The sequence below is a fragment of the Lampris incognitus genome, chromosome 7, assembly GCF_029633865.1.
Source record: "Lampris incognitus isolate fLamInc1 chromosome 7, fLamInc1.hap2, whole genome shotgun sequence".
In the NCBI taxonomy this organism is placed as follows: Eukaryota; Metazoa; Chordata; class Actinopteri; order Lampriformes; family Lampridae; genus Lampris; species Lampris incognitus.
Genome location: NC_079217.1, coordinates 11,521,040 through 11,545,132, shown reverse-complemented (window position 1 = coordinate 11,545,132; position 24,093 = coordinate 11,521,040). Strand labels below are relative to the sequence as shown.

General features: G+C 44.9%; 1 protein-coding gene across 1 annotated transcript in view; it reads left to right on the top strand.

Moving 5' to 3' along the window:
- tenm4 (teneurin transmembrane protein 4) overlaps positions 1-24,093 on the top strand; it is a 196,874-nt gene that overhangs the window by 139,188 nt on the left and 33,593 nt on the right. The window contains exons 20-22 of the mRNA XM_056283755.1: positions 5,989-6,221; positions 7,669-7,823; positions 19,106-19,983. Coding sequence (XP_056139730.1) covers positions 5,989-6,221; positions 7,669-7,823; positions 19,106-19,983 — 1,266 coding nt within the window. The remainder of the gene's footprint in view (positions 1-5,988; positions 6,222-7,668; positions 7,824-19,105; positions 19,984-24,093) is intronic.

Here is a 24,093-nt window from a genome sequence, read left to right as displayed (position 1 = left end):
CGGTTGTATGAGGTACTTATCCATAGTCAGTGTATTACCTGCAGTAGATGGGAGTCTGTGCGCTCCGAGTTTGGAGATTCAGCAGGAGTAGTCGGCATGGAAGTTGAGGAATGGGACACAGACAAAACCCTCCCATGCGTCTTTTTTTTCCCACAATTCAGTTCTATACGAATTTGGAGCATTCATCAACAGCCCTACCAGTTTACCAAAGAGTTGGCCTTTGCTCTCTCCCTTTATGAAAGTTTATGACAGTTTTTAAAAGCAACTGTAAGTATGTATTTTGAAGGAATGATGCTGTCAATGCTGAGAAGGTTTAAAGGCTTTTGCAAAATTTAGAAATGCCTTGAAAAATGTTCAGGTGAGTTCCAGCTATAGAAAGGTTGTAGCTTCATTTTGATGTTTATTTTCATAACCTTGCTCCTGTGCAGTGATATTTGATTGCTGCATTTATTGGAGTGTCCAATAGATTTTACTGCTGATAATGCTGCAGTTATGCTTTTGAACACACACCCTGACAATTCTTGCTTGCTGTTTTTCTGCAAGTTTCCCCTTTCTCCTCTTATCACATCTCTCCTCTTCATGTGTTGGTTCAAAAACTTTTTAAACATTTTCAATATGTGATTTAAAAAAAAAATATTGGTTTGGCCAATAAAAATATGCCGATAACAATAATATGAAAAATGACAAATATCTAAGCCGATAATCGGCCAGACTAATAATTGGTCGATCCCTAATATATATATATATAGCATGAAATAGGCTTGTACTGTCTCATAAAAAATGTACTTGACTCACTTGATTATTTTGCTCCTTATTTGTTGAGCACTTTCCCTACCGTTGTCTGTTTCTTTTTTAACAAAGCTATAATATATATAGTGTTTTTTTTTCCGAAACCATCAGTGGTGTTGAGTGCTCGACTAATGAGGAGCGGAATATCAACACGGATACAAGAAAAAAGATTTTAATGCATAGCAGTGCAGGCCTGTTTTGTGCGTCTCTCACTCATCAGCTGCTAATGTGTTTTTCAGAAAGAATCATACAGTTACGTTGCCCAGCTTCACGCCCCTAATTTCGGTTGGACAGTGACCAGTCAGTTTGGGAAACATTCAAATTATAACAGCCAATGGGGTAGGTACTTATGATGCACAGCAACCAATGGAGGGGTAGAAAACATTACAACCAATGGGACTGGGGTTTGTTTTGAAAAGCATTTAGGGGCCAGGGCGCTGTTGAAATGGCATACATTAAAAATATAACAAGGTAACTTATGTGAATTATATATTGGGGTGGTGTTGGGGCACAGTTGGGAGGACAGGTAGTTAAAAAAAACATATTTAAAAAACCCATATTTAAAATAGCATATTTAAAAAAAAACATTTAAAAAAACTTAATAAATGTCATATGTGTATCATCTAATGGGGGGGGGGTAATAAAGATGTTTTACTTATAGTTTCAAAGGAGATTTTTTTTTCGGTGTCTACAGCTGGTGGCCAATTCATTTCTATTATCAAGGTGGACATATCAGGTCTGCAAATAATAAAATACTTTTCTGCCAAGCACAGGTCACATCTTTTACCCCCAACTGAATATGCTCTACTCTTTGCAAGGATTTTCCATGAGACGGAATAACTGATATTCTTGTCTACCAATGACCAAGTGTGGTGGCTTAAGGCCGTTGCATTTTTCGCGTGCTCATTTCTGAAGCTACTCTTATGAGCGTTAAACCTGATTTTAGAAGGGCGCTCTGTTAATCCCACATAAGTGTCCACATTGTAGTTATCTTGTCTTGTCACCGATGCCTGGTAGATTACTCCCTCTATCTGGCATTTTCCTTTCCTTGGTTGCTGTGCATCATAAATACCTACCCCATTAGCTGTTATAATTTGAATGTTTCCCCATCTGATTGGTCACTGTCCAACCGAAATTAGGGGCGTGAAGCTGGGCAACGTAACTGTATGATTCTTTGTGAAAAAAAACAGCAGCTGGTGAGTGAGAGACGCACGAAACAGGCCTGTACTGCTGTGCATTAAAATCTTTTTCCTCTACCTGTGTTGATATATATATATATAACTATATATATATATAGCGGGTAAACCGTCAATGGCATTGATAAAAGTGCTCAGCAAATGGGGAGCAGAATATTAAGAGAGATGCAGTAAAAAAACAAAAAACAAAACTTTAATACATAGCAGGACAAGCCTGTTTTGTGCGTCACACGCTCGGCTGCCAAGGCGGCTAAACAACAAAGAAAAAAACCACACAGTGAATAAATGCCATGTTGCCTCGCACCACGCCCCTAGTTACGGTGCATAGCAACCAATGGGAGGATAGAAAACATTTGAAAAGAAACCAGAAACGTTACAACCAATGAGGGAGGGACTGGGGCTCGTTTTGAAAAAGTAAGGGTTTAAAGGGCCGGGGCACTGTTTGAATAGCATACTTTTGAAATATAACAAAATAAAATAACATCCAGTGGGGTACTTTACATACATCATCTAGTGGAGTGGGTCCGGAGCACAGCCGAAAGAGCAGACAGGCAAAACATAAAAACACTACATCCGATAGCGGTCGTCACATATGTCTCGTCCAATGGGGGGGGGGGGGGTAATAAAGACATTGGTTTACTTGTAATTGCAAAGCAGACAGTATTTTCTGTGTCTACAGCTGGTGGCCAATTCATTTCTACTGTTCAAGGTGGACATATCAGGCCTGCAAATGATAAAACATTTCTCTGCTCGACATAGGTTGCATCTTTTGCTGTTAATTGAATATGCATTGCTCTTAGTAAGGATTTTCCATGAGATCGAGTAACTAATATTCTTGTCCACCAATGACCAAATGCGGCGGCTTAAGGCCGTTGTATTTCTTGAATGCTCAGGGGCGTGATGCAAGGCAACATGGCATTTATTCGCTGGTTTTTCTCTTATATATATGTACATATATATATGTATGTATGTGTATATATATAATGTTATATCATCTGTGGCTTTATAACTGTTTATGTTCTTTGTTGTCTGTGTGCTCATATGGTCATCCTGAAAGGAGCTTCCCAATTGGTTCTTTGTTTACTGCTATAATTTGTTTGGCCATTTTGTTTTTGTTTTTGTTTTTTTTTTGTCCTCCTCTCATGTTGGCATCTCCATGTGCAAATATGAAGAATTACTTTGTGCTATACTAGATACTAGCTACCTGACAAACCCAGTTGGGAGTGATGGAGAAGGACAGGATTAGGAGTGATTATATTAGAGGGACCGCTCAGGTTGGACGCTTTGGAGACAAAGCAAGAGAGGCAAGATTGAGATGGCTTGGACATGTGTGGAGGAGAGATGCTGGGTATATCGGGAGAAGGATGCTGAATACAGAGCTGCCAGGGAAGAGGAGAAGAGGAAGGCCAAAGAGGAGGTTTATGGATGTGGTGAGGGAGGACATGCAGGTGGCTGGTGTGCCAGAGGAAGATGCAGAGGACAGGAAGAGATGGAAACGGATGATCCGCTGTGGTGACCCCTAACGGGAGCAGCCGAAAGAAGAAGATACTGTCTACCTGATAGATGCTTCATATTTTATGGATTATGGTTTCATAAACTATTGTTGAAATATTCATGTGAAAGTTTCAAGGATTTCGGACACACCCCAGTCTCACTTTTTACAGCAACACTCGGTCAAGGTTTGGTCACGGCACTAACACATTTTCACTGGTCTTCCATGACAAACACAGTGATCTCTTTGCCAGCCATACGGACAGCCGTCGAGACTCTTGTCGCTCGATATTTTGTAGTCCAAAAATGAAACGGTCCAGACCCTCGTCTCCAGTCCTTAGTTTGGAAGTCGTGAGGTGTAACAACGCCAGCGGGGCGCCGATCCAGTCGGCCGACTGTGAAGGAAGAGGTCCAGCAGAGTATCATAACTGAAATGGGGCAAGGCACCACAGTGGTGCTGGGTTATAATATCAATACATAATTATTAAATTACTACGTTATACAGAGGGCTAATTGTAACTATAACTTATTTTGAAAATTTATACTGTAGTCTTCAAACACAATCGAGTCATTACAAGCAAATTCAGACAGGGGTGCTCAGTTGGAGCAGCAGACTACACAAGCGTCCTCACACTAAGCTTCCTAATTCAAATACTGGTGTTGCTTCAGGCTCAGTCGGGCGTTGCACATCGTGCAGTTGGCAGCACTCCTGGGTGGGATGCTGGCAATGTGTGTCGCCGTTGCAGTTAGTGACTCCTACAGGTGGTGGGGCGCCTTTATGGCTGTGGGTTTGTGGGGAACTTGTGATGGCCTCTGTACAAATAATGTTCCCCTGGAGAAACCTGCAGCTGGCAGGAGAAAAGAGGCGGTAGGTGACTCCACGTGTATCAGAGGACACACATAGAAGTCTTCACCCTTCCCAGCCACCACAGGAACCATGCACTGGTAAGACCAAGGGGCAACAAGCCAAAGCGCTGTGAAATTTCAAGTCTGGCCCACAGAGTTCAGGTGGTTATTTTGAAGATTATAGTTCTGTTAAGACAATATTAAGGATTAAAAAAGTGGCATGTATGCCTTAATTTTTTTTTTCCCTTTTTCTCCCCAATTGTACTTGGCCAATTACCCTATTTTCCAGGCCATACCGGTCATTGCTCCACCCTCTCTGCCAATCCGGGGAGGGCTGCGGACTACCACATGCCTCCTCCGATACATGTGGAGTCACCAGCCGCTTCTTTTCACCTGACAATGAGGAGTTTCACCAGGGGGGCGCAGCATATGGAAGGATCACGCTATTCCCCCAAAGCCCCCCCCAACAGGCGCCCCAATCGACCAGAGGAGGCGCTAGTGTGCTAGACACACCCCCACATCCGGCTTCTCGCCCACAGACACGGCCAATTGTGTCTGTAGGGACACGGCCAAGCCGGAGGTAACACGGGGATTCGAACCAGCGAGCCCTGAGTTGGTAGGCAAAGGAAAAGACCGCCACGCTACCCAGACGGCCCTATGTTTACCTTATTTGACAGGTCTCTCAAACTGTCGTGCCACCCAGCTCTGCCCGTGGTCCACCACGTTGCCCAAATTTGGATTTTCTGGCTCAAAGAACCGACAAGATGGTGGCAAGCATAAAGCCAAACTGGGCTTCAAAATACCCCGTCAGACCAGTGGGTGATATCACAGCTGCTACGTCCATCCTTTTTATACAGTATATAATAGGTGAGACCCAGAAGAACAGGAAATCGGACACGATAAATGGAGAAAGTAAAAACATAAAAAAAATGTTTTTAAATCATACATTTTCACACACAAATTAGAAAAAAAAGAATTACAATAGCCTTTTGGCCATCACGACGCCTGCACAGAATTTCGACTGCCACTCATTCACTTTGACGGTAGCAGTTAATTTACAGATATGCATTAGGCGATGTGATTGCCGAATAAATGATGTCACACACAGACGCCACGCCAGCTATCAATAATGTCACCTGTGCTCATGAAGACACAAGCCAGTTAAGATCTTCGAAGGGCGGGAAATAGAAAAATACTCGGCCATCGGCTTTTTTTCTGGGACGATGAACAGTAAACAGTAACTGGCGGTGCTTTCCACGAGAGGCGTGGGGGTCCATGCAGATAGATATCGGAATGCAGGTGGTCCAAAACGAGGTGGTTTACTGAAATAGAGGAAGCTGTGTTTGTCTGCTATGTATCCTCTACTCTGGTTCTCCTCACATGTTGACTGTCTTGTAAATTAAAAAACGAAATAAATTGAGAGGAGAAGAATATTCTTTTAACAGGAGGGATTTCTAACTAATCCGTCACCATTATGTCATGTTTAATCTCAGTCGATTGTTTTTTTCCCCGTGTCCTTGGTTTGAACTGTAATTGTGCCCAATTGACTCTAATTGGCTTCAGAATCCATTTTAATTGTATTAGACAATGTTTTTTATTGAAGGCAGCTTAGCCTTTCCAGCTTTATTGACTCGTGCCTCTCCCCCCGTCTCTTTCTTTCCTTCAGCAACAGCCCGGCGCACAAGTACTATCTGGCCACCAGTCCGGTGACTGGTGCGGTCTACCTGTCAGACACCAGCAGCAGGAGGGTGTTCAAGGTGAAATCCCTGAGCACCGTGAAGGATATGGCCAAGAACCTGGAGCTGGTGGCAGGCACCGGTGACCAGTGTCTGCCGTACGATGACACTCGCTGTGGGGATGGAGGGAAGGCCGTAGAGGCTACGCTCACTAATCCCAGAGGTACATTATTGATACTGTTATAACTGGTATTGGCTCCATCAATCATCTCGTCAGTCCATCAGTTATAAACCATGCATTCGACTGACCGTATAAATGGTATTTTTGATACGGAGTCATTTTTGTCCACTCTTCAGCATCATACATTGTGGATTACATGCATTTGACGTTTGAAATAGTGCAACATATTTTTCTTTTTTTGGGGGGGGGGGTTCTCCCCAATTGCATCTGGCCAATTACCTCTCTCTCCGAGCCGTCCCGGTCGCTGCTCCACCCCCTCTGCCGATCCTGGGAGGGCTGCAGACTACCACATGCCTCCTCCGATACATTTGGAGTCGCCAGCCGCCTCTTTTCACCTGACAGTGGGGAGTTTCACCGGGGGGGGGGATGTAGCGCATGGGAGGATCATGCCATTCCCCCAGTCCCCCCCGCCCCAAACAGGTGCCCCGACCGACCAAAAGAGGCGCTAGTGCATTGACCGGGACACATACCCACATCTGGCTTCCCACCCACAGACATGGCCAATCGTGTCTGCGGGGATTCGAACCAAAGAACCCCGTGTTGGTAGGCGACGGAATAGACCACCACGCTACTCGGGTGCCAAATATTTTCTTTTCTGAAAGAAGGTCGTAGAATACCAGCATTTGGGTAACTCAGACAATGTGTAAGGAATGTGCTGTTCTTGCCATGCTCGCCTCTTCGCCCTCGTGCGGCCCGGTGCTTGTGGGCTGTATAGTTGGGTGGCAGAAGAGAATAATCATGCTAGATGTTATCATAATCATGCCTCGGAGCTCCAACAGCTATTTTAATAGCTTGGTCATCTTCAAACAGAGATGTTTTGTTCTGTTTGTTTTGTTTTAAGCACATTCTCAATATCCAGAGGTCTATTTTTTTCTTTTCTGGCGCTTCCATATTTGAGCAACACATTAGTCATTAGATCGATCACACGAGTACTTTTTGTCCTCCGCCGGGATGATATTATGACTCACATGAGCAGAAATAACAGCCAGGTCACGCTGAAATGCACTCTGTGTTAAGTTGTGGTGTGTGGTGGAAATGGACCATTTCACTCCAACAAAATATAATATTTGTGTGATATCATAAAGAAGTGCAAAATGCAGAAGTGCAGCTAGCATTTGAGATTTGATAGCCATCCCTTTATATCTGTAAGCCTATGAGAGGCGGAGAGGAAAAGGCATGATTTATAATGAATACTTTTATCTATTTAGGATGAAATCGCAAATCGCTATCCAACCAGGACCTTGTTTTAATCTGTTCTGATGTTTCTATTGTCTTCCATTATTGATGGAAGAAACTCAATTCCTGCATTATTTTCTATCAGGATGATTATCCCTTAATTGTCATTTAGTGCTCCTCGTGTCAAGTCACAGATAAACAGAATGGTTTATGTGTTAATCCTCTGTCCGATGACTTGTCTTTGTGCGTGCAGGCATTACTGTGGATAAGTACGGCGTGATCTTCTTTGTGGATGGGACCATGATTCGCAGGATTGACCAAAACGGCATCATCTCTACCCTCCTGGGCTTCAATGACCTCACCTCTGCCCGACCCCTTAGCTGTGACGCGGTGATGGACATCTCTCAGGTACGACCGCTCTACCCTGATTCTGTCATACTCGCTGGTCATTTTCCTGTCTCCACGGCGATGGGAGATGTTCCCTGGTCGACCCTGGTCTCTGGCATCCTTGTGTACCTGCCTATCAGCATATTTGGTTTGATAGCTGGACGTTCAAGGTCCGCCTGAAGGGATACACAGTTTATTTTTTATTCATATTTACTTGTTAGTAATGTAAGGGAATTCTACAAGTCACTTGACCAGCAGGGGATTTCTGAAAGGAGGCATAAGGAGCTAGTTGAGAAAATGCAGACTGGATTGATTATTTTTTCTGCCGAACGCTGTTGGACTATGTTTGCATGTGCTCGCCTACTTAATGCAGCATGGGGTCGCCATGGATCAGGAGGTAGAGCTGGTCGTCTGGTAATGGGAAGGTTGCCGGTTCGATCCCCGGCTCCTCCAGAGAGCGTGCCGGAGTGTCTTTGAGCAAGACACTGGACACCCTAACTGCTCCTGATGAGCAGGTTGGCGCTGTGCATGGCAGCTCTGCCGTCAGTGTGTGGATGGATGAATTTGAGGCGTACATTGTAAATCAGGAGCACTTTATTTGCCGTTTCACTTCATGCACTTGCGTAGATGAAATGAAATGGAATGCCCTTTCCCCCGGCCCACAGCAGTACAACACAAAGACAAAAACACATCCAAAAACTACAAGAACACACATACCCAAACTAACACATATATCCAAACTGAACAAAAAAAATCCCTGTCAAAGGGAACGAACGCCAGCCAGGATGACTGTCGGAACCGCCGGTCTGCATTGGTTAGCAGTTAGCCTAGCCCGCCACGCTTCCGTGTCCTGTCAGACCGCCCTCAGTGTTTCCTCCTCGGGCGCAGCTCCAGGCAGGGGCCGTGGTCCCCGGGCCCACCGGACGAAGCAGACTAAGTTCTCCCAGCCAATCCAGCCAGACACCTCGACTCACCTCCCCGCACGCCACACGACGACATCAAAACACCACAGTCAGCGCCAGGTGAGGCCGTCGCCAGACCGCCCTTGGTGTTATCGGAACTGCCGGTCTGCATGGGCTAGCAGTTAGCTTAGTCTGCCCCGTGCTACCAGCCGATCCAGCACCAGCTCTCCCAGCCATCAAACGAAGACAGAACTTAGACGTGGACAAAGACACTGCATGGACGGTACTGGGTGAGGCCGCCGCAAACGCGAATTCACACAGCCATCTTATCGAACCAAAAGCGTAAAGCGCTTTGAGTGGTTGGTAGACCAGAAAAGCGCTGTATAAATGCAGTCCATTATAAAAAATAAAAAAAATGCCTTTCTGATGGCATTGCAGAAAGGGACATCATTTTTCCAGATGCTGCAGAAAGCAGGGAAGGATTCAGGCACGCGGCAACAAATTCAGCTCCGCCAGTCTGTTCGATCACAAAATTTGAACGATCTTGCGGTCAATGAGTGAGGTAAAAGAATCAGAGAATGTGCAATAAACAGGGCTGGGTCAAGGCTGGGGCATAACTTGGAGATTGGAATTGACGAAGGGCTAGCTTGGAGCTGAGCCGTCCAGTGCCAATACGCCGTGTCCCTGGTGGTCGCTCTCAGCCCATATGTGGAACGCCATTAGCCTATAGCTGAAGGGAGATGAGAGGGATGACCCATAACCTCGCTAACCATCCCCCATTTGGAATACACACACATGTTCACTGATGCGCACACATGCGCAGGCAGACACACGTGCAAGCACACACACACACGCAGACACACACATATGCCCGTCCATGCACGTTAACACATGCGCCAGACTGCTGCACCAGACGGAATTCGTCCCCCAGGCAAGGACACTGCACTGAGGTCACCTCACCCTCTGGCTTAGTGACTCTCCCATAGAGATGTCAAAACTGACTTTCTGCCGCATTTCATCTGCATCGCAACTATTGCATGGCTATTTCTTCAAAATGTCTGCCCGTTCTTCAAAGTAATAATTGCATATAACGCATCTGATCTTTACAACTATAAGTGTGTGTGTGTGTGTGTGTGTGTGTGTGTGTGTTAGAGGGGTGCACATACTGTATTAGATTTAAAATATATCTTCGTTGATAATGCAGAATGACAGCTGCTCCACCCGGCTATACCTCTGCGAAGGTGCTGGAAGCCTCAATGAGTCCAGACTGATGGAAGAGATTTCCACACACGGCGCAGTACATCACTGTATTTTCAGATTTCGGTCTCAGAAAGCTCAAACTAAAGCGATATACTGCATAGTAAGAGCGCGGCCATCTTTCCTAACTTTGTTGTTGTTTTGTTGTTATTTCGTATCTTTGTTGAAATAATCTAAACAATATAGCGAAAAATATACATATTTATATATATTTTTTTATGTTTACTCATATTTTCTGGTTGCTGTTTTTAGGTAAACTGATGACATGAAATTACAGTTTAATCAGAGGCCTCTGAAATGAGATTTTGCCATCACCCAGGGCACCGCAAGACACTGCTATGGGTATGCACTAGTTTGTTTGTGCCCTGTCCATGTGATCCAGTACAAGTAGTGAACAGGTCCGGGGGGGGGGGGGGTTGGATGCCAGTAGAGAGCAGCTTTCCGTGAGTGAAATGATATATTCAGAGGAGGGAGCAAAGCCTCCAGCCCCTAGGGACCTATACCCCCCTTGCCCACTCTCTCGGCCCTCACCCCCCCCTTTAAACTCCCTATGGATGCTTGCCAGTCCAGCTCAACAACAGAGAACACATTGGTAGACTGACTGCAGCCCCACAACGATGACAAATCGCACAAGCACTGCCAGAGACACTCAGACAGTAAAAAGCGTCCATTAAAAATTCATCCAGGGCTCACAGCTTCCTACTTCAAACACTCCCCAACCCCTTACTTAGGGCCGGAGTCTCACTGGAGCAGGCTCGTAACAGTACTCGCCTCCTGCCTTTTACCTTTTGTATTCGTTTCTAATGGAGAAATCATTTTACACTTGGCCGTCTCCTCTCTGATGAGTTCATTCTTACATTTCTCCTCCGCTCAAACGCGTCATTAGTGCAGCACATTGTTGCAGACGTGCTTTGATCTTTAACTTTCATCATGTCAGGATTTTCATTAAGAAAAACTGAAACTACAACGAGCAAAATCAATGGGGGAAAAAAATCAATTTGTTAATTAAAATAAAAACTAAAACTAAGCTTGTGTGAAAGACGAAGACTAAACTAAAACTGAAATGTTGGCCTTAAAGCTACATAGAGAGAGTATTCAAAAATGATGTAAAATTGAGGCGTCCGGGTAGCGTAAGCGGTCTATTCCGTTGCCTACCAACACGGGGATCGCCGGTTCGAATCCCCGTGTTACCTCTGGCTTGGTTGGGCGTCCCTGCAGACACTATTGGTCGTGTCTGCGGGTGTGAAGCCGGATGTGGGTATGTGTCCTGGTCGCTGCACTAGCGCCTCCTCTGGTCGGTCGGGGCGCCTGTTCGGGGGGGACTGGGGGGAATAGCGTGATATAAAATGCAACTTGATTGATTGATTGATTGATCCTCCCACGCGCTACGTCCCCCTGGCCAAACTCCTCACTGTCAGGTGAAAAGAAGCGGCTGGTACATGTGTCAGAGGAGACATGTGGTAGTCTGCAGCCCTCCCCGGATTGGCAGAGGGGGTGGAGCAGCGACCGGGGCAGCTCGGAAGAGTGGGGTAATTGACCATATTAGGCCATATTAGGGACATGGGGGGGGGGGATAGGGAGCAGTTTTGCATTCCCTCGCAAAACTTTTGCGTTCTGTGCTGCCACTTGTTTGTAGTGACCACTAGATGGCGGTGTGTGGACTATTTCGGATTACGTGGCTGAGGAACTATTCCATCTGGGCACGTGTTTGGCTGGACCGCAATAGTAGGCCCCGCCCTACACATACGGTTTCTGACTGAGCGAGCGCCTGAGAGAGCCATGGAGCTCTACCATTGGTCGGACGGCCGAATTGGCGTTTTCCCATTGGCCGTTGCTCTTCCCAATGAATCGGCGCGAACAGTTTTAGATTATGGAAGCCATGTCGAACCAGCCGTTTTACAAAGGTGGTCACGCAAAAGCAGCCGTTTAATAAAATGTAGTCGCGGTCCAGGTTTACACTGGGTTTAACCTGGTCTCTTCACAAAGAGAAGAATGCCTTCCATTATGGACACAGCCACAAGCTCCCAGGGACTTTCAGTTAGGTGCCAATAAAAGCCATTCATGTTAAATATGTCACAAGTATTGATGCGTCACGTGAAGGGTGGTGCAGGGCGGGGTTTTCTTAAAAATTACAGAAGTTTAAAACTGATATTACTAAAACCAGGTGGCACGGTGGTGCAGTGGCTAGCGTGGTCGCCTCACAGCAAGAAGGTCCTGGGTTCGAGCCCGGGGTAGTCCAACCTTGGGGGTCGTCCCGGGTCATCCTCTGTGTGGAGTTTGCATGTTCTCCCCATGTCTGCGTGGGTTTCCTCCGGGGGGCTCTGGTTTCCTCCCACAGTCCAACGACATGTAGGTCAGGCTAATCGGCCGTACTAAATTGTCCCTAGGTGTGAATGTGTGTGTGGGTGTGTGTACATCGGCCCTGTGTGATGGCCTGGCGGCCTGTCCAGGGTGTCTCCCCGCCTGCCACCCGATGACCGCTGGGACAGGCTCCAGCATCCTTACGACCCTGAGAGCAGGATAAGCGGTTCGGATAATGGATGGATGGATGGATTACTAAAACTAAACAGAATTGAAATAAAGAATGATTCAGAAATTAAAAGTGAAATCACCCTATGACATAGTTGTAAATTTTTTCCCTCTTTATTTTTGTTTTAAGTTTTTTTTTTTTCATGCAAGAAGCCAAAGTTTGAGCTCAGTCTTTTAAAATCTTTTTGTTCCAAGACATTAAGTCCGGGGCATTTAATTTGTTCCAGCTTCTGTTTGAAGTTTGGAAAATCTTCCCACCACCAAATTCATTTATAAGAAAATCCTGCGCTGGAGCAGGATCACTTTTGTACAGTGTTGCTGCAAGGGTGTTAACAGGCCTCAGAAAGCTTGATCAAGGCTCATGTGACAGTAACAATGAGTTCAGATCAGAGAAAGCCCTCAGAAAGAACAGACGATTCGCCATGCATCATGTTGATAGTTGTGGGAGAGTGACGGGCTATTGTATGGAAAATAGACAATTATAATGACGATGAAATTGCCGGCAAAAAAAATCGTTTCTCGCCGTTTTGCTGGTGCAAATAGCTGATATGCAAATTCCGTGCCCTGCTGGTGGCGGCTGTGCCAGGCACCACTGACAGCCACCCCACTGTACACGGGGGAGGTTGTGATTGGGTTACAGCATGTGGGACGGCAGCTCAGGAAATAGCCCCTCATCAGTCAGAGTGGCGTGAAAACCTCCTTACAGCCAGCTCCCCCGAGCCACTCCACACTCGGGCTCATGAAATATTTAACCACCGGTGTTGACAAGAAATAGGTTTTAAGAAATTGAAAATCTCCCCTTCATTCCCCAAGTAAATGCATTTTCTGCTCGCTGAAAGACACCGTGTATCCGCTGCCAGTCTGCTGTTTGTTGTGTGTGTGGCCAGAGATATGTCTTATTATATAAACCTCCTCCGCTGTGCGGAGGATGCAGGGAGCTTTAAGGAGTGTGGCGCCTGTGCGTGATACTGAACTCGCCGGCCCAGCCAAACATACGCAAGTTGATGGCTTTTGAAGGGAAGCCAAGACTGAGCCAAGATTTAAATGATCATCTCCCAAGAATTAGATGTCAATATTATCTGAAATAGTGTGGCCACATTGCCCGCTAAATTAGAAAATGAGGAATGTGTGTTGACAGGGTAGGTATAGATCAATGGCACATTATGCTTGGTGGACATTCTCCAGAAATCTGTTTCTAGGAGCCTGCTGCTCTGTGCTGTATTGACTATTGTATTTTATGTTTCATGACTCTTGGGTTTTGTATCGGAAAACAAGCCTTTAGAATGCAGAGTTGCTTCTCATGCAGTAAGAAGTGGAATTTAATGTGGCAACCTTGACTTTTTCTTTACATTTATCAGAAGAAACCATTTTCCCCAATGCTGTTTTTAGTCCATAAGTCATCAGCTTGATTTTTTTTTAATTTTTTTTTTTAGTTGAAATTGAAACATTGTCCTTTGAAGGTTGCTTGCTCCATGCCAAAGCAGTGTCATTATCGTCTTCCTTAACCCTCATATCTGCATCACTTAAAACGGTGTGTGTGGACCTGGACCAGTATACTTCTCACCTTGGCTCACATCCATCCATTATCTTAACCGCTTATCCTGCTCTCAGGGTCGCGGGGATGCTGGAGCCTATTGCAGCAGTCATTGGGCGGCAGGCGGGGAGACGCGAGTTTGAAGGAAGTTGGTGTTACGACTATCTCCTTCCTGTGGAAACGTGAGCCAGGGGAGTTATTCGACAAGAGTTCTGGCCATATGCCATTGGGTTAATCGGGTGGGATAAGGGGAAAAACTAGAAATAAATTTAGAAAAAGAAAAAAAAGAAACGCTTTTCTAGTTGGTGCAAGGGTCAACACGTGTGCCGAGAGCATTTCTCTGTACCTATATCGCTCAAATATTTGCAGATGTTGATGGATGAGGGGCTCTCGGTCTCTACCATTAACGTGTATGTTGCTGCTGTTCCGGCTCGACGTGTTTTGGTGGACGATCGAACTGTAGGGTCACATCCTATGGTGAGCTGTTTTCTGAAGGGTGCTCTCCAGTTGCGTCCCCACATGTTGTACGGGTGCCTTCATGAGATTTGCCTATCGTCCTAGATTACAGTGGTACTCACTAATTTTCTTAGGAGAGCCACTTACGAGTAAGACCATTCCTCAAAGAGCCACAGAGATTGCGGATATAACTCGGGTGTTTTTTTTTTATCATCACTCTCAAGATATTTACCATCTTCGTGTATGTTTAAACAAATATAGTACCACGCTTTGCATCCTTACATCTCTTTTTATTCTCAATTAATAATTACATTGCATTATTAAAATATATAATACTTGTTTGTGAGTTTGTAAGGCTGGGAGTGGAACCCATCTTATGTGTGCATGTACATATGCAATTATGCATAAGCATTATTAACATGAAAAAAAATGTTTCGCAAATACAAAGCTACGCACATAGGCTATACGCCTACCCATGATCCCACGCTGTTACGTAGCCTACGTTCTTTGGCGTATCTTCGGTATGCTGCCATCTGCTGGATAATTCATCTCAATGTGCTAAAACAGGACACACACGGAACCTGTAGAAGTAAGTTATAGCTGTGTTCTTATTGTTATCAGTGGATCTATATGAGGCGCAAAACAAAGTCTCGCGAGCCGCGTAAAGAGTAACACTGTCCTAGAAACTTAACGTTCCCCACTGTTTGAGTCCCTGTCTGGTCAGACTGCTTTCCTCCTCGCTGTTGCATCTGCAAAGCGAGTTGGTGAGCTTCATGCCTGTCTGTTGCCGGGGACTTGTTTGCGTTGGAATTCTGAAGAGTCTGGGGTTACCATAAGGCCCAACCCCTCATCTGACCTAAGAGGCTTTCAGCTTTTCACATCAATCAGCCTATCAATTTGGCAGTTTTCACCTGCAGCCAGGGGTGGAGGAACTGCATCCTAATCTCAGCCTATTTTGTCCTATTTGGGCTCTGAGGTAGTACATAGATCTGTCGGCCGGGTTCCGTAAGTCTGATGCGCTATTTGTTTGTTATGGAGGGCACAGGAAGGGTTGTGCCTTGTCTAACCAGAGACTCTCAAACTGGGTTGTCGATACCATATCACAAGCATACAGGCTCGAGGGCCCCCAGGTCCCCCCTGTGAAATGTCATTCAGGCAGGGGTGTCTCCACTTCTTGGCCTGCCTTGAAGGGTGTTCCACTGAGTGACATCTTTATTGCAGTTACTTGGGCTTCTTCCTGTATCGTCCCGGTTCTGCAGAGTTAATCTGGCCATCCCTCATCCTCTGGCAACAGTGGACTTTTCTGCTCCTTCGGCGTGCAGCTGAGGCATAGTGAGTGCAGATTCCTCATGACCTTGTTGTTATGGGTCATCCAGATATTACATATCATCTCTGGGAATCAGGAAGAACGAAATAGAGCGAGAGTTATGAATATAACTAAGATTCTATGAATTCTGGATGAGCCCCAGAGTTCATTATCACTCAGAATCTTGACGAGAAGATTCTGTAGGAGACGACTGCTGGGTGCCAGGCCCCTTTATCGGGTTGCTTGCATCACCCAGGTCACACGTGTGACTTTGTTAGTATTATGTCTCGACCTCTCCTGTGCATGCACGTGATACATATCCAGGTATTATATACCATCTCTGGCGGTCATCCAAAATTCATAGAACCTTAGTTACATTCATAACTCTCATTTTGGCTTGACCAGACCAGCGGACCAGCCCTACAAATGCAAATGTCGCTGACTGACTGCGTGGTCATTTTTGACACGATTAGGCCGCTGGATCAAGTGACCAATGACGCCACTGAAGTTACACAATTTGTCGAGAGGCATGGGGGAGAGTGCACAGTTAAAGCACCCTAAACAACAATCACTGACAAAACTCTCACTGGCGAATTCACATTTGCTTTTACGCCACTAAACCTGCACAAATAAGACAAAAAGAAACTGTGTAATTATCAAAGCACCTGCAAAGGGTGAAATGCACCCCTAACTGCGCCGCTAAGCAAATAGTGAGTCGGTACTCCCATGCTGTTTGCACGTATTTACATTAGGTAATATGCATGGATTTGGTAGAAAATTTGCCCCTTTCTATGCAAATAAGCGTCATTGCAAAAAAAAGTCCAATTCACAAACACCACCGCTTGTAGCCACATGCAGTTAAAGTGAAAAGTATTCCAGTGATCATGGCCGCAGGGATTGTTGCCAAGCGAAAGCATCGTCATGCCAGGCGTGTTCGTAAGTGGATATTTCGAGGGAACATATAAGTTACTGATTTAACTGAGACCGAAATCATTTGCAGATACGGGTTGCCAGGTCAAACAATTCTTGCTATACTTGATGACATCAAGGATGACGTTGAACCTGCCTTCTGTGCTCTTGGCGCAAAGCTACTTATACTTTGCCACATAGTCAAGTCAAGTCAATTTTATTTGCGTAGCCTAATATCACAAATTTGCCTCAAGGGGCTTTACAGCAACACCACATCCTGTCCTTAAGACTCTCACATCGAATAAGGAACAACTCCCTAAAAAAAAACCTTTTAACAGGGAGAAAAAATAGGAAGAAACCTTAGGGAGAAAAAATAGGAAGAAACCTTAGGGAGAGCAACAGAGGAGGGATCTCTCTCCCAAGACGGACAACGTGCAGTGGATGTTGTGTTTACACAATTTACAGAATATAACAACTAAAAGAGAATAACAGAATTATAATGGAATTATCAAATATATGGAGAATATGATGAGGAGGATGCCAAGCAGTGTCCAGACGCCACTGGAACAGCCCAGGACCCGAGCCACACGACCAGCATCACCATGTTAAAAAAAAAATTAGTCACACATCTTAGTGAGAGAAGGATATAACATTAAAACAGGACAACAACATTGTATGGATTTATAAGATATATAAAAAGAAAATGTGATGAGGGGGGATGCCAAGCAGTGTCCAGGTAGCGACCACCATCACCATGGAGACCTGGGAAGGACATGGATAATTACCATCAGATGCAAAACAAGGACAAATTGTACTGTGCTTCAAAACTTTATGGCCGTGTTTGCGCTGTAATGTCTTTTGTGAATCGGGCCTTGAGACGGGGCAGGTAGTGGTTGCAAGTGATACACAATTCATGGTGCTATCAGCAGCCGCAACCCATTCTCTGTGACTCACTCTGTATTGACAGAGTGAGTCTCGGAAAAGACAAAAGGCATCCACAGATAGAAACGGATGAAAGAGGAGGGGGAGTTAACAGATAATTAGAATAGTAATGATTACAATTAAATTATATTATCTCTCAAATCAAACATCCCAAGTATTGTTCTTGCAACTGCATGTATAACCTTTTTTTACTCAAATGTAGCTTAACCATGTCATGTGATAGGCTACTTCAGGACACTTTAACAACAAATATTAATGGAACCACTACAGAAAATTGCAAATGAACATTTAATATTCAGGAATTTACATTCTAGAAGCTACCACTGACTATCCCTCGAACAACTTGGCCACAGTTTCGAACATCGACCGTACACTGTTCAGCCATATACTAGGTTTTGACCTAGTCTTCTTTTAAATATCAAGTTCTGTTCAAAGTCAGACCAGGAAGTCACTGTAATGTATATTTAACATACTACAACCTGATAAGAGAATTGCTCCCCAAGCAACAGATTGCTGATCTTTCCATTACTAGGAGACACTGGGCCACAGTAATCACCAGGGAATTCCACCTGTTTCTTGGGCATTTGCATGGACGTGGTATCCAAACCAGTGCTGATAATACTGCTTCCATGTACAGTAATGAATTATCCAGAACCAGAATATGTCTTTGAATTAAAAAAATAATAATTTGGGACCATGTTTTAATCAGTTTCCTTTGTTGATGCTCCAGGGCTGCTATTGAAATATTACCATCCATATTTGGTTCATAAGAGATTACCCTGGGATCATAAGTGCAGGGCAGACCAGGTAGTAATTGGTTGAGTCCAATTATTACTGTTTATTAAAAGCCCGATGCATTATTTTCAGAACCATAAGTCATAATTTAGGGGGCCGATGTAGCCAGGGCTTTCTTTTGATAAGCGTGATCTCATTTCTTTTCAAGGACTCTGCCACCTGCAGTCTTTCTGCATTGTAAAATTAATAACCCAGAGCAGGAGAGAGTCTCTCTCAAAGGGTGAGAGATGCCCATGCATGGCTTTAAGTGTCCAGAGCTCTTGTGATCCTGTGCTTTTTTTCCCCAGGTAAATCTGATCAGTTGACTCATCTCTCTTTATTCTGTCCTTTTCTCAACCCTTGTTATCATCTTTAATCTCAAAAATCATGTTTTTCTGCTTTCCCTTTTAACGGTACACCAGCCACTATCCACCCCCACCCCCCCGATAATAATCTCCTCAAATGTTTTTGCTTCAAGGCTAAGCAATGAATTAGCAAACCTTTGTCCACAGTCACCTATCTGTTTTGTAAGTGTTTTTCAGGTTTTCGGTGATTCTTGCTGTGAGCGGCTGTTTCCCTCTGATAAAGTTAAAATGTGTGAATCGATATGAGCATGTTTTTTTTGTTTTTTTTTTTTTTTTTTTTTCTTGGGTTGATTCAAAGCTGATGCTGCCTTGCATATGTTTCCTCTCAGGTGCGTCTGGAGTGGCCCACAGACCTGGCAGTCAGCCCCATGGACAACTCCGTTTATGTCCTGGACAACAACGTGGTGCTCCAGATCTCAGAAAACCATCAGGTCCGCATCGTAGCTGGCCGACCCATGCACTGCCAGGTGCCTGGTATCGACCACTTTCTCATGGGCAAAGTGGCTATTCATGCCACCCTGGAGTCAGCCAATGCCCTAGCTGTGTCCCACAATGGTATCTTGTACATTGCTGAGTCAGATGAAAAGAAAATCAACCGAGTACGACAGGTGTCCACCAATGGTGAGATCTCACTGGTTGCAGGGGCAACTAGTGGCTGTGATTGCAAGTTCGATGCAAACTGTGATTGTTATTCTGGAGATGAGGGCTATGCCAAGGATGCTAAGCTGAATGCACCTTCTTCCCTGGCAGTATCTCCAGATGGAGAGCTCTTCATTGCCGATCTGGGCAACATCCGTATCCGCTACGTGCGCAAAAACAAGCCCTATCTGAATCCCCTCAGCATGTATGAAGTCTCCTCCCCCATTAATGATGAACTCTATTTATTTGACTCCAATGGCAGTCACATTTACACACAGAGTCTTACTACAGGAGACCACCTCTACAATCTGACTTACACAGGAGAAGGAGACCTGAGTGGCATCACTGATAAGAACAAGAATATAGTGACCATTAGACGGGACACAACAGGCATGCCTCTGTGGCTTATGGTCCCCGATGGACAAACATTTTGGTTCACTATTGGTACCAACAACGCCCTCAAAACTGTTGCCACGCAGGGTCAAGATCTAGCTGTACTGACCTACCATGGAAGTTCAGGGCTTCTGGCAACAAAGACCAACGAAAATGGATGGACAACCTTCTATGAGTAAGTATCACTTTGCCAGACCACCTCCTTTAGGATCTGTTCTGTCAGTCTAGCATGGCTTCCAATTGAACAGATCATTTAGATGTCTTATATCCAATGTAAATAATGTCATTTGCAGAGCACTATACATGCTGTCATACTTAATGCTAAAACACTTTGGTGGGAGAATATGGATGGTGTTAGTACATTAGTGGAGAAGTGTAAAAATCTTTGACATCTGAGTTTAGGTTCTTTGGCAAGGGAGCCACCATCTTTTGCCTGTATGTCTGTGTCACTCAGGATACGAGACCTGTGGAAGTATGTGTGTAATCCTGTTTGCCGTTATCATACCTAATAGGATTACTGGATGATATGTTACTCATCTGTACCCTTGCTCGCAGTGACAGACCACATATCACTGCTTGCTTGGAGTTTTTTTGGCACCTGAACAACATCTTTCTATTGGAAAGCACATTCTGCCCTTTGGACTACAAAGAGCGGCCCGGCAATATAAGCATAATAGAACTGCCAGGAGGTAGGAATTGATTAAGGCAGACCAAACAATGTGGGTGAACAATTGAAACACCCCCACACTATGCAGCACCGGAGCCTAGGTCTTCTAGTTTTTGCCACTGCTTTGAAGTAATCTGCCCTCCAGTCAATGCGCTGTATCCAGGGATACGGCGGTAACTAGATATCACTCTAAAAAGTATTTAAGCAGATTGGCTGGTCAGACATCTGTTACACATCGCTGGAGTATACCACTTTGACACCTAATCAAATGCTCTGCATAATCTGAGCAAACATTTATCACCAGTGTTTGCTTTGCTTGGCATCTGAGATAGGTTATAGTCAGAAAAAGAGATACTGTGAAAATGGCGCTAATGCAGCCGTGCATAGGAATTTCTAAAGGTAGTATGATTTGCCTACGGCTTCAGCACACCCAATGGGTGGTTAGAAACCCCTTGAATTATTTCTCTTTGATTCTCTCTGAAAGGGCTGGCGGTGTTATCAGGTTGGAACACACCTCTCTCTATTAGGCAGAAAAAGACAGATGGGAGGGCACTTGTTACACAAAGGGTGTTAATAAGAGGGAAAATCAAGCGATGGATCATTGAAATATTTTCCCTGAAATAGCCTATGTCATAGGGGCTTTTACTGTACATGAGAGTATAGAAAAAATAAAGCTGCATGGCATTTTTACTTTGTTTACACTACTCAGTAGGGGTTGTTCTATCATGGGGGGGGTCACAGGTTAAGGTTAAAACAGAAGTAGCATGTGTAGATTTTGTAGCATTTATAGACAATACATAGCTGTAGCATACATAGGTTCTTTACGTTCACCTTCTTCTGCTCATATTTTTGACCTAAGACAGCAAGTGTGCGTATCTCCTCTTCTCCGGTGCTCGGGCTTGGCAACAAATCCTTTTACCATCTACCGGGAGAAGGGAAATACATGTGCACATGGACAGATTTCCTGCCATTATGAGACTCTTGTGCAGCGCTCAAGTCGGTTGAACAGGAAATGTAGAAAAAAAACCCAGTTGTTACTATGCAGCACTCAAGCTACAAAAACCCCTCCTAATAAAAATAGTTTGCCTGTCAGTCTGTGGATGTGCAGCCTCCATGGCGGACCCTCGTATGCATGTGACCAAGCCTGACATGGAATGACAGAGATCCGGCTGTTATCATCTCAAAGCCCTTATTAAAAGACTTCAGATGTGTTTAACCGTTGTGATCTTCACGATGTAAAATGAATCAAGGTAAACGGCTGCTCAGCTGATTGACTTTCAGTCATAAAAAAAGACGCCGTTAAGAAAGCGGCTCAGCCGTGGGAAATGTTTTATTGTAGCCGCTGAGATGATTTCCAGCCGTGGCTAATTAATCCCACTCGCGAGCGTGTGTTTTTATAGCGGAGTTTTAACATTGGAGACCGTGGCACTCGGCGCGTGGCGGCGAGGTGAGTAACCTGAATGATTTCCGGTGCATCCCGCGGGCCTCCGGTTCTGCCGTGCTGAGATCAGCGCTGAGTGATTTGCTGGCTTGCGAAACACCATCGACTTCTCGTTTACTTTCAACACTCGTATATGAAGAGATACCGGTTTGGGTTTGACGCTATCGCCGCCCGATCCGAAAGAACCGGCGATGGGAGTGGCGCATGCGCACGGTTGACTCAGCAGGCAGCGCCGGAGAGCAGCGCTGGGCGAGCGAGGGTGACTGGAGAGAGGGAGCGGCGGTAGCGAGAACGAACGTTTTCCGAGGGTTTTCCATCACCATGACGACGAAAGGGTCTTCATCATACAGTCATAACTGTGCACACACACACAAAAATAAAATAAACTGATGGGTAGTTTGCGAGATTAGCCGCGGACGGACACGCCGGACCAAATGCATCACCCCCCCCCACCCCCGCTACCTCCCTCCCTCCCTCCCGCCTGGCAGAGAGAGAAAATTACCCTTCTTAACAAAGCCACGCTGAAAGAGCCTCGGTTATTACTGCTGGTTACTTCTCTCGGTAAATGTGCCTCATTTGCCTACCCCCCTGTCCTTTAAAAAAAGGAAAAAAAGGTCGATTTACTTGGCAAAGAAAATAATAATTAAGAAAAAGAAAAGTGGCTTTTTGTGTATATTGCGACGCAATTATATCGTGATTTTACTTTTTTTGTAGCTGCAAGCGAGTTAAACCTTTCCATTTTTCATTTAGAGCCAATAAAGTCTCTGTTTTCCTTGCACAATTAATTTTGAAGGTCACCACCACATGAGGGTCAAAGCCATAATTTGCCTCCATCCGAAATGAAATGTCCCCTCCATTTATCTCTGCACGCCAAAGTGCACCGCTACACATTTTTCTACCCAAATTAATTAATGTAGACTTAAGTCCTTTAACCTATAGACTAAAAATAATTGAATAAAATGCAGAAACAAAGCGTGAAGGACTGGGAGGAGAGCTAAAGGCATCTGCTACGTGGTCTTGCTTTTGTAACCTTTATCAACCTCATCTGCTCTGCCATTTACTGTATGCCCAGATGCTCTGATGACCTAATGGGTTTTTTTGTGTGTGTCTGTTACGATAAGAGCTTATGCTCAAGGGTTACTGTAAATCTGTTAATTCACGTGATATTCTGAAATCTGCGTAATTGTTCTCTTATTGGGCAATAATGCTCCTATTTAGTTACAAAACTGCTAAGGCCATTACGTCCATCAAGCCATTCTCTAAACGATGAATCGAGATGTAAAAATATGACATAAATCTTTCGTAACAGCAATTTTCAATAGAGTTCAAGGAATTTCATGACCATTGGCGTTATGTTTCTTTCTCCACAATCATCAGTCATGTGTGTTCTGCAGTCCTCGGGCAGTAAGGAGGAGTGAAAATATAAGAATTTGAGCAACATCAGTGTGGCAAAGAGCCATGATTGCATTTCGCCGGAGGCGACACTGATGCAAAGTGGCCGGCCTATTGTTGGGCCCCAGCGTGAAAGGTCATGGAGCTAGCATGTGACATGGAATTGATGCTATCCACATGGATTCGTAGCCATCCAGGGAGAAAGAACAAGTCCTCTCCTTCTGCTGAGCAGCATGCCCCCTGCGTGCCCTCTTGTCCAGAAAAAGCAAGCTAATAGGCAGCCAAGCTGAAGCAGGATAGAGCTATTAGATCTGTAGGGTGAAGCCGGAGGAATGGCTCTGGCTCAAGGCTCTAATTGAGACGGAGAGTTGGGGTCAGTGATCAAGCTGGGGCATGTGGCATCACTGCTGAACGAGATTTCTGTTTGAGAGACTGGCTTCTTTGTACCCTGTTGGAGGCAGGCAGGAGCACTCTTTGGTTAGCTGAACTGTTAGAAGTGGTACGGTTTTGTCAACATGCGACTTTTGAAACAGAGGGTAAGAAAGTGTTTTTGCAGCAAAAAAGAGAAAAGATGTGTGCATGCTCAGAATATAGGACGAACAAGAAGGGAGATTATTTCACGATGGAGCTGTATAAAATCAAATGCTTCAGATAAAAATTACTCTTCCATTCAGCGTTTCCTGAGGTGGAGGCCTTATGGTAAAGCATCTGAGTCCCCAGCCTCCAGTACAGTCCTGATCAGATAACATTTATCTCTGGGAGATGATTTCTTTCCCACTCTCGTT